At 40.4% G+C, this 15,253-nt stretch overlaps 1 protein-coding gene across 2 annotated transcripts in view; it reads left to right on the top strand.

The window, feature by feature from the left end:
* LOC126426938 (uncharacterized) overlaps window positions 1-15,253 on the top strand; it is a 118,078-nt gene that overhangs the window by 38,693 nt on the left and 64,132 nt on the right. The window contains exon 2 of one of the 2 annotated variants that reach the window (XM_050089043.1): window positions 5,824-5,894. The exons of the other annotated variant lie outside the window; for it this stretch is intronic. Within the exon in view, the coding sequence (XP_049945000.1) occupies window positions 5,824-5,894 (71 nt within the window). The remainder of the gene's footprint in view (window positions 1-5,823; window positions 5,895-15,253) is intronic. 2 annotated transcript variants of the gene reach the window in all.

Raw genomic sequence — 15,253 nt, 5'->3', positions numbered from 1 at the left:
GTTCTCGAGCTCCTCTGTATGTTGTATGAGTGATGCCTGAAAATCCATGCAGTAATACATTTGTTTTTTGATTTTCTTGGCTACCTTGTAGAGAACATATCCTCCAGATGTCATTTCATATGTGTATTCTGGTGTATTGATGTAACTGCCCTATAGTGTTAGCATACTTGTGTGAGTGGGAAACTGCTCATCATCTATGAAGTTATATGTTAGGAGGCCTATTTGCCTGTCAGGATATTGCTCTCCAGTAGCTTCTCTTGGTGGTTGAGGTATCCTTTACTGCATTCACATCTCTTATTTAGTTGAATTTAACTGTCATAATCAATATTTTCTAATCGGCAGTAGTTGTTGCGTAGTTGTTTGTATGTTTGGTAGTCCCCTGCTGTAGCCCTTTTACAAGTATGGCATCTGTTTTTGCAGGATATGCAGACAATGGTCTCACTTGAGCTGCACTCTGTGCATTTGTGTCCTGATTGTCCATATTTTGTGCATGTTATCTCTCGCTTCCTTAGTGCTGTGGCTGAGGTCGTGGCAGTTAAACCACTGATTAACAGCAATGTAGACTTTAATTGCCAGTGTCTCAGTCTGCATACCTGGTGGTTGTAGCCACATGACTTTGGTCCTGCCTGGAATCTAATTTTCATGACCCTGTCAAACTCCTCACATGTGGTGTCATTCAGGAAATTTCGTTGTTAAAGAGGCTTTCTAAAAGTTCTCCATCAGTCAGTGTGTCTAGTATGTAGTAGACAGCTACAAGTGGTTTTCGTTTTCTGGACCTTTCACCAGTGATGGTGTTCGTCTTTGACTTTTTCAATAAATTTGTGGCAGTTGTTCTGTATAGCGGTTTCTACTGTGAGTGCTATTGTGGTTGCTCTAATCGAGCTGGTGTATAATTTTTCTTTCTAAGACATTTTTATCATTGTCTAATTGCTTTCATCTCCTGGTTAGTTGTTGATTTGAGGAACATGGTTGTTGCCTGTTTAGCTTTTGTCTGCTCTATACTTGTAGCTCTTTAGTTTTTGGTTCACTAGTAAAGGTGACTGCAGGTGTCATGGGGGCTTGCACCTGTTTGTCTATTTTGTCTAAGAGTTCATTTGTCTCAATCTCTGTTTCATGGTTCATCACAATTAATTCCTACTTTTCTTTCTCATTTTGTGTCTTTTCTTTAAGTACCTGAATCAGGTGGGTCTGACACCTTTTAGAGTTCCTGTTGCAGTCATCTGTTCTCATGTATTTATCTTACGTTATGGTGTGTGTTGTCATATATGGGCACTATTTGCAATGGTCAATTAGCTTTAAGGGACTATTCAAGGAAAGTGTTGTATGATATCCATGTAAATTGCCTATTCCATCTCAGGTGGTCAATGGTGAATAAAGAATCTGAATCTGAATCTGGCAGTGAACTTCAAATATGGGGATATATGGCATGAAAATCCTTATTCTTGCTTTCCAAAATACAAGTAGTATATGATAATATTTTTCATTTATTCTTTGTGGGTGGGTCTCAGACTAGTGGTAAAGTACACACCTAGAATAATCTGAAGGAGTCCTACCTTGGCCTCAAGTGTTATGAGTTGGAAGGCAAAGGGATACAGTTTACGCTTCAAGTAGTCAGCAGCATAGGTGAGACATGTTCTGCCTTAAATTCTGTACCAGTTTTGAAATGGAGTCTGTTGCTGAGTTTTTCTGGCTTGGAGACATAGTCATCCTCCATTAGCCCCTTTCCAGTAGTGTTTAATACGTGCATTTATGACTTAACCCGTGCCACCTTTACAGAGCCACTGACATTGGTGTTCTTTGGACACAAGACCACACCATCTAGCATTTTGTGGCAATTGCGATGTCTGGCTTCAGGCAGTAATGTTGTCTCCCGCCAGTTGTTACTGACTCGGAAAGCACCACTCACTTGACTGTTACTGTCTGAGCAAGTACACTGACTCGATTGTCACTTCCTGAGGCAAGCACAGCTCACCCAACTGTCACTGAATGGGCCAGTGTTGCTGACTTGACATTGCTGTCTCAGCAAGCGCCACTGACTTGGCTGTCACCCCTTGTGGCACGGTGGTCTGGTGCGTCAGTCCACTGTAGTGACACTTGGAAAGGCGCTTATAGTCAGTGTCTGTGCTATTTGACTGTGCTGGGCCCTCAATATAGTGCAAATGTTATCAGCAATTCCAATGAAATGGTAAGTACAGTCTTGATACACTTATTTAAAAACCCCATGTTGGTCTAATTTTTGTTCGGTCACTCCCTTGCTAAAATATGGTGCAAAGAAATTCACACACACTTGTCCAACAGTTTTATTTGTAGGGCACACTTAATCGTTAGTAGATGTGATTATTCAGGGAAAATGCCACTTAAGACTGTCCACCTGTGATGGTTGCAGTCTCTTGAATGCATACACATACTACTTCAATGTGTATTCAGTGCAAATTCTTAGAAAAGCACAAATAACCTCCAAGAAGAACAGGGAAAAAGTCGTAGCATATGTAGGAATTGCATATTCTATTTTTGTGCAGCATATAGTGGCCACAGGGTGACACACGCCTGTCTGTATGTGTTCAGAAAACCGATTTATTCGGTTGATTGACCTGTATACTTTTATTTACAAATTTAACAATAAAAACTACTTACATTCTTAATGAAATGAATGTCTATTATTATTATTATTATTATTATTATTATTATTATTGTTATTACATAGGCATTTGCAGTAGGAATGTATGTTCTACAGCCTAGTCAACAAAAAATATGTAATGTGTGTCCATTTTACATGTGCAGTACATATGTATAGAATTAACACAAAAATCTTTAATTGTGACCTCTCTACACAAGCTTAGCTGCTTACGAGCAGGACAGGTACATGATATTGCTCACATTGATTTTGAGCTTGAAACTGTCACAAGGCAGAATCTAAAAATGTAATTGTTTCAGAAGAAAACAGCATATTTCTTATCTTCATTTTACGGGTCACTAATTGATGAGATGCTGGAAGTGTCAACTTTCAGTGACGAGGTTTACAATTTCACTGTCCTGAATGATTTAGTGTCCTGCATATGTACCATTGACTCCCACCCATCCTTTAACATTTCCAAGAATGTCTTCACATGAGCAAATAACATTTTGGGTAATTGGTTGTTCCTTGGAAAGTACAGAAACTGTGAACAAAACACGCAAATGATGAAGTTTTGAGCCCACAGAAGATACATGTTCAATGCATAGTAGTAGTTCGTATTGGCCATAGGGTGCCACACACATCTGCACATGCATCATTAAGTCACAGCTCAGAGACTCAGAAGTGCATTTGCAGCATGTCCATCCCCTTCAGTGGTCACGTAGGGACTGGACCGATGAAGAGTGGGATCAGGTGCTCCTCTCATATCAGAACGTGTTCGGTTGAGTGGTGGTTATGGATATACCCTCATATGGTGAGAGGTGTGGACTCATGCATTCAGGAACATGAAGATGAACATGATAATTTTGGTGGTTCAGTTGGTATGATAATATGAGTCTCCTATCACAATTATCAGGTTTTTGCAAGCCAACATTGAGCAGAGTTCGTGATTTGACTTCATTCCCACACTGATCCATTTTCCTGCCATTACTTAACTATACTTACAATTAAACAGCATAATTTTTATGTCAGGTGGGTGTGATGACTTTGTCTCAACTGACAACATTCTGACTAATTATTGCCACTAATACTTACTTGGTGGTCATCTTGAGGCAAGGAGTAATACTACCCATTGAGACATTTTCATCCTTTGTGAGTTGTTACACAAACAGGTGAACTGTTTATCAACTGCTGTAAATATGTAACATTAGCAGCAGCATATGCAACTTTAAAACACAAAAAATTGTTTAATATATGTGAGCTTTGTTTTTGGTATAAAAATGCAAAAAAGTCCAGTTGTTAAAGCTTAGCAAGTTGGTGGAAGGATGGTAATGACACTCTTTCTGTACGAACTTGTGTTGAAGGATCGAACACCTTACTTGTGGAACTAAAGTGACTGCATGTCTTTATAAATGCTTAAATCACATTAAGTTACAGGATGGGATTGTGAAAAAATAAACAGTTTTGTAAGATAATAATATTATTCATTGTATTACATTGTGTGCAGCAAATCATCGTCCTTTTTTTTCCGTTTCTTTTTTTTCTTAAAACACTTTTACCCCACTACATCAACAGCTGTGCTGTAGTTTCCAAATTGTTCCTTACTCATCCTGAATTCCGTCTCTACAGTGTTCAGACAGATGGGTCCAATATAAAACTTATATGCCATCTGTAAATTTGGTTTATGGATTTAATATGTATGGCATGATAGCAGTCAGTTTTGCACTGCATGGACACTTGAATTTATACACTGTTAAGTCATCTACATGTACATTATGTACATATATGTAACACACAGGCTCACTGAATACAGCTTTGTCATATGGTTGCCACTAGTTCAGTCTGTCAAACACAATCTGTAATGCACCGCATAGGCCAGTGAGTTAATAAGTCTTGAACGATGTCAATAAATGGAAAAGTCTCCAGCTGTTACCTTGAGTGCTGCATCCTTGTTCATTCATATGATGGATAGCTTCACACCTGAGAAGCCAATATCCGGGGGGGGAGTAAGATGGGTAATACTCCATCATGATATGAGCATCGGTGTATGGCATTGAATGACAACTTATCCTACTCCATATGTGTAAACTGCACTTTAGCACTGTGTATAACATTCTCAGTTTCCTTTACTACATGGCAGTCACAGTCTGCTTGTATTTGCACAGTTGGATCTACTGACAATGAAATTATGCATAAAGGCAAAGAGTAGTAGTACACTGGGACCATTTAACTGTGGCTCAGTGGGTTGAAGAAACAAACAGCGGCATCTCCTGAACCGGTATTTCAGATAGGCCTGTTGTGGGATGCTGCTGCGGTAATTTAGACTCAAAGCCAAAAGATAACTCGCATAGATGTTGCTGCTGCCACAATATATCTGAAAAAAGGGAAAAAAAGAAGTATCATGAAATCTCTCTCTCTCTCTCTCTCTCTCTCTCTCTCTCTCTCTCTCTCTCTCTCTCTCACACACACACACACACACACACACACACACACACACACACACACACACACACTCTCTTAGAAGGGGTGGAGCAGAGATGGATTAATTCTCATCCTTTTTATTTTGTCTTGGGGGGGGGGGGGGGGGGGGGATGACGGTGGCTGATCTCTGATGACACTTTATGATGCTAAACCTTCATTGAACAGAACACAAATGACAAGACTCTCACAGTTGGTGTAGAAATGGGAGAAATTAGGGGAAGGTTAATGTAGCTGTTATCATTTCCTCAGCAAATGGGAATAAATTCCCATCGATTTTTGAGTCTAACGATTGACCTTGAGACATTATCATAGGAGATCTGACAACCATGTAGACTGTGCTCAAATATCCAGTCAGTGGGTAGCAATGTTTTGAATTGCCTGCCAAATGAGTAATGACACCTTATGAATGTGCTCACCTATGGTTCCCATGTAAAATTTGTGAATGCCTGCTGATTCATTGAGTCTTCTTTACCCACTTAAACAGCAAACTGAAATAAGATACAAAGTCCATGTGACACTCACTTTAAGATTTTCTGATGTTTCCGTCAATCATTCTGAGATGTGTTAGTCACTTTTCATGAACCTCCTACTACACTGTTACTTAATCTCTAATGTCTTTGGGAAGATATTAGACTTTGATTCTCAAATGGCAAATGTGAAATATTGCACGAGTTTTGTAAATTTTATTTTTTGTCATATAACTTTTACACAGACCCATTCTATTTCAGGGTAGTGAAATATTGCTGGAGAAGTGGCTGCCCATCTTGAATGGGAGAAAACTCTGCTTCAAAGGAGTCAGGTATAGATACATCTGATAAAGACCATTTTTAATGTACATGTTATTTATTTATTTTTATTTAACTTATGCCCATAGATCCAGGTATATAATATAACATGAGCAGGCTGCATCTTTGCAGATGCTTGTATTTCTTCTTACTTGAAGCCATTTTTCTGACTAGTTTCACTGTTGAGAAAGATCACACATAATTGTGGTGATGTGCAGTCCACAATGTAATTAATGTGATCATGATCTTAATGTCTCCACAAAAAGGAGTCCGATTGTACGCTTGGGTTGCATGAAGTAATCAGATGCCACTATTTAAAAAGTAATGTGGAAAAAGTTTTGGTGCAAATGCATAACCAACATTTGAAGAACTCCTGTGGGAAGCAGAAATCTGCGAGTAGGAGGGTAATGGGTGGTGGTTGTTGCTATGCAGTGAGTGGGAAGTTGGGAATTTGGTCTGACAGAAAGAATGCCCAGATGAACAAGGCGGTGAAGGCAACTGTTCTAGAGAAGCGGAGCATCAGGGTTCGAGTCAGAGTGTGGCACCACAAATTTTCAACTCTCACCATCGCATAGCTGCAATGCCCTATGTGGCCGAAAGTCAGTACTTCCTTCCTATCTCTTTCCCATCCTGTTTGCTTTCACCCAATTATTCAAGAATATGTATACTGGCAATATGTGACTTCAAAGGTTAACAAGAATTTGTTAACCCCTGAAACAGGAACAAGTAGACGCTATGTATATGCAAGTACTAAAGAAGACATTGGATATTTAGCATCTGGGACTTTTCAGACCGACCTTCTTTGTTGTTGTTGTGGTCTTCAGTCCAATGACTGGTTTGATGCAGCTCTCCATGCTACTGTATCCTGTGCAAGCCTCTTCATCTACTCATTAACCTACATCTCTTCATCAACCTACATCCCTCTGAATCTGCTTAGTGTATTCATCTCTTGGTCTCTCTCAATGATTTTATTCCCCTCACACACACACACACACACACACACACACACACACACACACACACACACACACACTCTCTCTCTCTCTCTCTCTCTCTCACACACACACACACACACACACACACACACACACACACACTTCCCTCCAGTAATAATTGGTGAGCCCTTGATGACTGATGACCTCAGAAGTTAAGTCCCATAGTGCTCAGAGCCATTTTGATCACTTGATGCCTCTGAATGTGTCCTGCTAACTGATCCCTTCTTTTAATTAGTATGTACCACAAATTTCTCTTCTCTCCAATTTCATCCAGTACGTGATCTACCCATCTAATCTTCAGCATTCTTCTGAAGTAGCACCACTTTTCAAAAGCTTCTAGTGTCTTCTTGCCTAAACTGTTTATCACCCATGTTTCACTTCCATACAAAGCTACACTCCTTACAAATGCTTTCAGAAAGGACTTCCTGACACTTAAATCTATGCTTGATGTCAACGGATTTCTCTTCTTCAGAACTGCTTTTTTTTGCCATTGCCAGTCTACATTCTATATCCTCCTTACTTTGAACATCACCACTGATTTTGCTTCCCAAATAGCAAAACTCATTTGCTGTTTATCTTATGTCCTCCTTTGAAGATACTGTCCATTCCATTAAGCTGCCCTTCCAAGTCCTTTGCAGTCTCTGACAGAATTGGCATAGGCCATTGGCAAACTTCAAAGTTTCTATTTCTTCTCCCTATTCCTCTTCCGAAGTTTTCGTTTGTCTTCTTTGCTGCTTGCTCAGTATACAAGATTGAATAATCTTGGAGACAGACTACAACCATGTCTCTCTCCCTTCTCAACTAATGCTTCCCCTTCGTGCCCCTTGAATCTTATAACTGCAATCTGGTTTCTGTACAAATTGTAAGTAGCCTTTTGCTCCTTGTATTTTATCCCTGCCACCTTTAGAATTTGAAAGAGATTATTCCAGTCAACATTGACAAAAGCTTTCTCTAAGTCTACAAATGCTATAAACATAGGTTTGCCTTTCCTTAACTTATCTTCAATGAGAAGTTGTAGGGTCAGTATTGCCTCGTGTGTCCCTACGTTTCTCTGAAATCGGAACTGATCTTCCCTAAGGGTTTCTTCTACCAGTTTTTCCATTTGTCTGTAAAGGATTCGTGTTAGTATTTTACAGCGGTGACTTATTAAATTGGTAGTTTGGTAATTTTCACACCTGTCAGTACCTGCTTTCTTTGGAATTGGGATTACTAAATTCTTCTTGAAGTCTGAGGGTATTTTGCCTGTCTCATAGATCTTGCTCACCAGATGGAAAAGTTTTGTCATGGATGGCTCTCTCAAGGCAATCTGTAGCTCTAACGGAATGTTGTGTACTCCCAGGGCCTTGTTTAGATTTAAGTCTTTCAGTGCTTTGTCAAATTCATCATGCAGTATCATATCTCCCTTTTCATCTTCCTCTGCATCCTCTTCCGTTTCCATAACATTGCCCTCAAGTACATGTCCCTTGCATAGACCCTCTGTATACTCCTTCCATCTTTTTGCTTTCCTTTCTTTGATTAGGACTGGTTTTCCATCTGAGCTCTTGATATTCATACAGGAGGTTCTCTTTTCTCCAAACGTGTCTTTATTTTTCCTGTAGGCAATATCTAACTCGTAGTGATATATGCTTCCACATTCTTACATTTGTCCTCTTTCCATTCCTGCATAACCATTTTGCACTTCCTGTCGATCTCGTTTTTTTAGATGTTTGTATTCCCTTTCACCTGATTCATTTATTGCATTTTTATATTTTCTCCTTTCATCGATTAAATTCAGTATCCCTTGTGTTCCCCAAGGATTTTTATGAGCCCTTGCCTTTGTACCTACTTGATCCTCTGATGCCTTCACTAATTCATTTCTCAAAGCTACCCATTCTTCTTCTTTGTACTTGTTAATATGATACTTTTTGAACAAAGAAATAAGTAAGCACTGGCCTGGTGTAAGTAAAACCCTGAAAGCCAAGTCTGATTAGGATACTTAAATAAATGAAGAGGATCACAAAAAGATGTACATATGATATTAATTCAATAGAGAAATCACTCAAGCTACTGCTCTAACTAGGAACAGAAAGATACACTTTACTGTTTTACAATGTGACACTATCAAGAATACGGTGGAGGTAGTTACACATCTCAAAATCACTGACAATTGAAAGCCTTGAGACCTCTGCACATAGCACAGTGAACCAGGTGCCGGCAGTCGGTGATCGGGCTACCCCTTGAAGCCATCTTGTGTACCGGTAGTTGCGGCGATGCCTTTGAATGTCGGTGTGCATTATACTTGCTGCAGTGGTCCGACTTATGTCTACTGTGGCAGTAGGTGGCGTATGTCCATGTAGTCCAAGGTGGTAGCTGGGGTGGGAGCCAAAGGTGTGAGAAGTTCTCAATCTGCATGGACTGGCACATTTAGGTGAATGTTGTCTGTCTCCATCCAACTAAAATGCCCAGATCTTTCTTGACTTCATCACTTATATTACAAGCATTAAATAAAAAAATAAGTGTTGACATAACCACAGCTGAGTCCAAAGCAGAATGCAGGATCATCAGTGAAGTACAATACTTAACACTTAAAGTACATTTATTACAGACACCAACATTTAGAGAGTACAGAATTGGATCCTGAATGGAGAGTGTTGCTGTTTATGTAACCATCATATATTCCAGAGTTTGAAAACGTTATGAACATGATAAACTTTGAGAACCTTCCAAAAATGATATATAGTAAATAAGAAATATTTGCTGGTGATTGGATTTGAACTGATAATTTGCAGCATGCCAGCCAATGGTGCTGATTGGTACTGCACTTCCATGCAGCACAGATTCTGTCATTGCTCCATCTCATGATGAAACAGATGCCAGCCCATTTCAGAACTTCTCACTAGAGCTGAATACAACATCCTGGATCTAGATCTTGTCAGTGGTCTTCCATTTGGCAGCAATTCAGAGATCTTCATGTCATAATTTGTTGTCATGTTCTCTTTCCTTCCATGAGCATGAAAGGTAGACCTTCCGTCAAAACAATGTTTAGTTATTTTAATGAAATACATTCACATTCAAATTAAGGAAATTCCAATTTTCCTTTTAACTCTTAATTTCTAAGTAGTTTACTCACATTGATGGCCAAATAAATAAATAAAATAAAATTATAATAAGCTTCACAGTCATTGGTGGGCCTTCAGTGTCCTTGAAAGAGAAGCCCCAGTGTCAGTCTGTGCCTCAGGAGTGTAGCAGGGCTTCATAAGGATGACATTGATGAGATCTCTGTACTTTTGACTTCTTGGTGAAGGATCATAATCCTCTACTTTGTATGTGATTTCTGAGAAGAGATGAAGGTTACAATAGAAACAACATTAGCATTTTACTAACTTTTCTGATAGCTAAACTTTCGCATTATGCAGCTCTTGGTCCTTCTCCTGTGCTTCCAGGATCCATATGCGAGCCAGCTGTTTAGCTTCTTCAGTCTTGGTGATGATGTGTCTCACATAGTCTTCCTGAGTATCAGCCAGTTAAAACTGTAACATTGTTGTTGTTGTTGTGGTCTTCAGTCCTGAGACTGGTTTGTTGCAGCTCTCCATGCTACTCTATCCTGTGCAAGCTTCTTCATCTCCCAGTACCTACTGCAACCTACATCCCTCTGAATCTGCTTAGTGCATTCATCTCTTGGTCTCCCTCTACAATTTTTACCCTCCACGCTGCCCTCCAATACTGAATTGGTGATCCCTTGATGCCTCAGAACATGTCCTACCAACCGATCCCTTCTTCTAGTCAAGTTGTGCCACAAACTCCTCTTCTCCCCAATTCTGTTCAATACCTTCTCATTATTTATGTGATCTACCCATCTAATCTTCAGCATTCTTCTGTAGTACCACATTTCGAAAGCTTCTATTCTCTTCTTGTCCAAACTATTTATCGTCCATGTTTCACTTCCATACATGGCTACACTCCATACAAATACTTTCAGAAATGACTTCCTGACACTTAAATCTATATTCGATGTTAACAAATTTCTCTTCTTCAGAAACGCTTTCCTTGCAATTGCCAGTCTACATTTTATGTCCTCTCTACTTCGACCATCATCAGTTATTTTGCTCCCCAAATAGCAAAACTCCTTTACTACTTTAAGTGCCTCATTTCCTAATTTAATACCCTCAACATCACCCGACTTAATTTGACTACATTCCATTATCCCCGTTTTGCTTTTGTTGATGTTCATCTTATATCCTCCCTTCAAGACACCATCCATTCCATTCAACTGCTCTTCCAAGTCCTTTGCTGTCTCTGACAGAATTGCAATGTCATCGGCGAACCTCAACGTTTTTATTTATTCTCCATGGATTTTAATACCTACTCCGAATTTTTCTTTTGTTTCCTTTACTGCTTGCTCAATATACAGATTGAATAACATCAGGGAGAGGCTACAACCCTGTCTTACTCCCTTCTCAACAACTGCTTCCCTTTCATGTCCCTCGACTCTTATAACTGCCATCTGTTTTCTGTACAAATTGTAAATAGCCTTTCGCTCCCGGTATTTTACGCCTGCCACCTTTAGAATTTGAAAGAGAGTATTCCAGTCAACATTGTCAAAAGCTTTCTCTAAGTCTACAAATGCTAGAAACGTAGGTTTGTCTTTCCTTAATCTTTCTTCTAAGATAAGTCGTAGGGTCAGTATTGCCTCACGTGTTCCAACATTTCTACGGAATCCAAACTGATCTTCCCCGAGGTTGGCTTCTACCAGTTTTTCCATTCGTCTGTAAAGAATTTGTGTTAGTATTTTGCAGCCATGGATTATTTAACTGATAATTTGGTAATTTTCACATCTGTCAACACCTGCTTTCTTTGGGATTGGAATTATTATATTCTTCTTGAAGTCTGAGGGTATTTCGCCTGTCTCATACATCTTGCTCACCAGATGGTAGAGTTTTATCATGACTGGCTCTCCCAAGGCTGCCAGTAGTTCTAATGGAATGTTGTCTACTCCCGGGGCCTTGTTTCGGCTTAGGTCTTGTAGTGCTCTGTCAAACTCTTCACACAGTATCATATCTCCCATTTCGTCTTCATCTACATCCTCTTCCATTTCCATAATATTGACCTCAAGAACATCACCCTTGTAAAGACCATCTGTATACTCCTTCCACCTTTCTGCTTTCTCTTCTTTGAGTAGAACTGAGTTTCCATCTGAACTCTTGATATTCCTACAAGTGGTTCTCTATTCTCCAAAGGTCTTTTTAATTTTCCTGTAGGCAGTATCTATCTTACCCCTAATCATATATGCTCTACATCCGTACATTTGTCCTCTGGCCATCACTGTCTAGCCATTTTGGACTTCCTGTCGATCTTATTTTTGAGACATTTGTATTCCTTTTTTGCCTGCTTCATTTACTGCATTTTTGTATTTTCTCCTTTCATCAATTAAATTCATATCTCTTCTGTTACCCTAGGATTTCTATTAGCCCTCGCCTTTTTACCTACTTGATTCTCTGCTGCCTTCACTTTTTCATCTCTCAAAGCTACCTATTCTTTCCTACATTCTTGTCAATCGTTCCCTAATGCTCTCACTGAAACTCTCTGCAACCTCTGCTTCTGTCAGTTTATCCAGGTCCCATCTCCTTAAAATCCCACCTTTTTGCAGTTTCTTCAGTTTTAATCTACAGTTCATAACCGATAGATTGTGGTCAGAGTCTACATCCACCCCTGGAAATGTCTTACAATTGAAAACCTGGTTCCTAAATCTCTGTCTTACCATTATATAATCTGTCTGAAACCTTTCAGTATCTCCAGGCTTCTTCCATGTATAGAACCTTCTTTTATGATTCTTGAACCAAGTGTTAGCTATGATTTAGTTATGCTATGTGCAGAATTCTACGAGGCGGGTTCCTCTTTCATTCTTACCCCCATTCCATATTCACCTACTACGTTTCCTTCTCTTCCTTTCCCTACCATCGAATTCCAGTCACCCATTACTATTAAATTTTTGTCTCTCTTGACTATTTGAATAATTGCTTTTATCTCATCATACATTTCATCAATCTCTTCGTCATCTGCGGAGTTAGTTGGCATATAAACTTGTACTACTGTGGTAGGCGTAAACTTTCTATCTATCTTGGCCACAATAATGCGTTCACTATGCTGTTTGTAATAGCTTACCTGCATTCCTATTTTGTTTTTTGTTATTCATTATTAAACCTACTCCTGCATTACACCTATTTGATTTTCTATTAAAACCCTGTATCCACCGGACAAAAAGTCTTGTTCCTCCTGCCACCGAACTTCACTAATTCCCACTATATCTAACTTTAACCTATCCATTTCCCTTTTTAAATTTTCTAACCTGCCTGCCCGATTAAGGGATTGGACATTCTACACTCCGACCCGTAGAATGCCAGTTTTCTTTCTCCTGATATCAACATCCACCTGAGCAGTCCCTGCCCGGACATCTGAATGGGGGACTATTTTACATCCAGAATATTTTACCCAAGAGGACGCCATCATCATTTAACCATACAGTAAAGCTGCATGCCCTCGGGAAACACTATGGCTATAGTTTCCCCTTGCTTTCAGCCGTTCACAGTACCAGCACAGCAAGGCTGTTTTGGTCAGTGTTACAAGCCCAAATCAGTCAATCATCCAAACTTTTGCTCCTGCAACTACTGAAAAGGCTGCTGCCCCTCTTCAGGAACGACGCATTTGTCTGGCCTCTCAACAGATACTCCTCCGTTGTGGTTGCACCTGCGGTACAGCTATCTGTATCGCTGAGGCACGCAAGCCTCACCATCAATGGCAAGGTCCATAGTTCATGGGGGGAGACTCCAGAGGGGTATGGTGCCAAATTCTGTGCAACTGGTGCATTGGATTATCAAAATCCAAAGCTAGTTGGGGGCCCTGCCCATAATGCTCCAAAGGTTTTCAATTGGTGAGAGATCCGGTGACCATGCTAGCCGAAGCAATAGAGACTCTTCCTGTGAGAAGGGATTATCTTGTTGAAATGTAAGCTCAGGATGGTGTCCCATCAAGGGCAACAAAATCCCCCGATGACAACCCAACAGGTCCTGCTGTGAAATGAGATGGCACCCCAGACAATCACAATTGGTTGTGTGGCCATATGACAGGTAACATTTGGGTTGGTATCCCACCACTGTCCAGGGCTACTCCAGATACGTCTTTGCCGGTCATTGGGGTTCAATTTAAAGTTGGATTCATCATTGAAGACAATGCTACTCCAGTCAGTGAGATTCCAGGTCGTATATGCCCGAAACCACTGTAGACAGGCTTGTTGTTGTACAGGGATCAATGGTGGTCAGCACAAGTGGCACTGAGAGCTCAGACCCTTTTCTGAGATCCACCTATTAATGGTCCTTGTGGTCACTGAAGCATCAGTTGCTCGTCAGATTAATAGTGATGGTGAGTCAGGGGCTCTGAGTGCCTCTGTAATGATTGCTGAGTCCTCACATTCTGTTGTCTCTCTAGGTCAGCTGTTTCCATCCCAGTGCTGTGTTCAGCCACGGTTAACCCATTCCTGCCAACATAGTCGAATATTGGCATCACTCGTATTCATTGTGAGTGATTCACTGGCTACTCCAACTGTCTTTTTTGAATCCAACTATGCGCTGTCATCTGTGTATATTGTTCACGTGGCACTCTGTAAGGCATAGCTACTGTCAAACTGAGTACACTGAATGGAATATGCAGTGACTGTATGTCTTGGTATCAACATATCTGCAGTTTACTAACCTTGCCAACTGTGTGGTGAAATTTCATTGCAGCATCATACATCCACCTGTCGACCACCAAAGTTTACAGTTTTGCTTTTTTTGTGTAATAAACTTTGCTCAATTGACAAAACTCCCACTACATGGCATTCTTACCTCTGTCTTTCCCGGTAGGAATCTACCATTTTCTGCCATCTTTGTGTGGGCCATACTAAGTTGACACATGGTTTTTTACTACACAATGATCCCCCCCCTCCCCCCCCCCCCCCCCATCCCTGTAGTGGGCCTCCCCTTATGGTGATACATATTTTGCTCCCCTCATGGTGGTACATATTTTGCTGGACTGCCCCTGCCTTTTGGTCCTTTGCACTAAATGTGCCACTGCGAGGTGCCAGCAGCCAATCCTTGGATGCTTAGTCTGTCCTCAGTTTTCTTTGCGAAAGCGCTTTATCCTCTCAGGTTTAAGTTCTTGAATTTTTGTCTGGAATTGGAGTCCCTTGGCGTTGGCGTTGGTTATGGAGGCCATGGCCTTGCCTCCACACCAACTAGATTCTTTCCACCATTTCCACTACGTTTTGTGCAGTTTTTTCCCATTTTCATGTGTCTTCTTCCTCCGGTGTTGTCCCCATAATGTTGTGATCGTGGTATATAATATGCAGTTTGGGACGGATCGAC

The sequence above is a fragment of the Schistocerca serialis genome, chromosome 11 (assembly GCF_023864345.2).
Source record: "Schistocerca serialis cubense isolate TAMUIC-IGC-003099 chromosome 11, iqSchSeri2.2, whole genome shotgun sequence".
In the NCBI taxonomy this organism is placed as follows: domain Eukaryota; kingdom Metazoa; phylum Arthropoda; class Insecta; order Orthoptera; family Acrididae; genus Schistocerca; species Schistocerca serialis.
The sequence above is the reverse complement of the archived record's forward strand: the minus strand, read 5'-3'. Positions and strand labels throughout refer to the sequence as shown.